Here is a 955-nt window from a genome sequence, read left to right as displayed (position 1 = left end):
AATCACTGAGGTCACATGGCCTCTTGTCACAGCCTCATAGATCTCATCTGTGGCTCAGATTTGACTTCCTTTTCTGTGTGGAAGGAATTCAAAACACCTCTTAGAAAACTTGCTTTTACTTTGTTTTTTTTTTCATTTTCATAATGATATTTATGTGCAGAAGTGTTTAACACTTAGCTCTTTTAGCTATGCACAGAGATTTACTTTTGCATGATCTAATTTAACATGAATTTATTATCTTGAATAAGCTCTTTTTATAAATGGCATAGACAACAGGAGGATCAGTTTACACAAAAATGAAAATTCTTTCATCACAATGCACTTACAATAAGATACAATAATGCTAGAGTTAGCACGAACAAAAAAAGAAACAATAATTAATGTTAATGTAACGTCAGTTTCTACATTGAAAGTTTGGAGGCAGTAAGAATTTGTAAAAAAAGATACCTTTATTCAGCAAGGATAGATTAAATTGATCAAAAGTTACAGTTAAGATATTTATAATTTTATAAAAATTGTATATATAAAATGCTGTTCTGAACTTTCTATCTATCAAAGAATCTTGAGAAAAATGATTCATAGTTTCCACAAAAACATTAAGCAGCACAAATGTTTTCAATGTTTCTTGAGCAGCAAGTCAGCATATTAGAATGATTTCTGAAGGATCATGTGACACTTAAAGGAACACTCCACTATTTTTGAAAATAGGCTCATTTTCCAACTCCCCTAGAGTTAAGCAAGTTTTGCCATTTGCGAATCCATTCAGGCGATCTCCGGGTCTGGCGGTGGCACTTTTAGCTGTAACTTAGCATAGATCATTGAATCTGATTAGACCGTTAGCATCCCGCTCAAAAATTATCAAAGAATTTTGATATTTTTCCTTTTTTAGCTACAGCTAAAAGTGCTACAATCAGACCCGGAGATCGGCTGAATGGATTTGAAAACGGTAAAACTC

At 32.9% G+C, this 955-nt stretch overlaps 1 protein-coding gene across 1 annotated transcript in view; it reads right to left on the bottom strand.

The window, feature by feature from the left end:
- Nucleotides 1–955, bottom strand: part of LOC107575811 (rab effector MyRIP-like) — a gene marked incomplete at its 5' end in the record, with an annotated part of 7,608 nt that continues 6,653 nt past the window's right edge. The window contains one exon of the mRNA XM_016262142.1: nt 1–73. Within this exon, the coding sequence (XP_016117628.1) occupies nt 27–73 (47 nt within the window). The remainder of the gene's footprint in view (nt 74–955) is intronic.

Source organism: Sinocyclocheilus grahami, unplaced genomic scaffold (genome assembly GCF_001515645.1).
Source record: "Sinocyclocheilus grahami isolate Dianchi unplaced genomic scaffold, SAMN03320097.WGS_v1.1 scaffold2916.1, whole genome shotgun sequence".
Lineage (NCBI taxonomy): Eukaryota > Metazoa > Chordata > Actinopteri > Cypriniformes > Cyprinidae > Sinocyclocheilus > Sinocyclocheilus grahami.
This window is presented reverse-complemented; position numbering and strand designations above follow the sequence as displayed.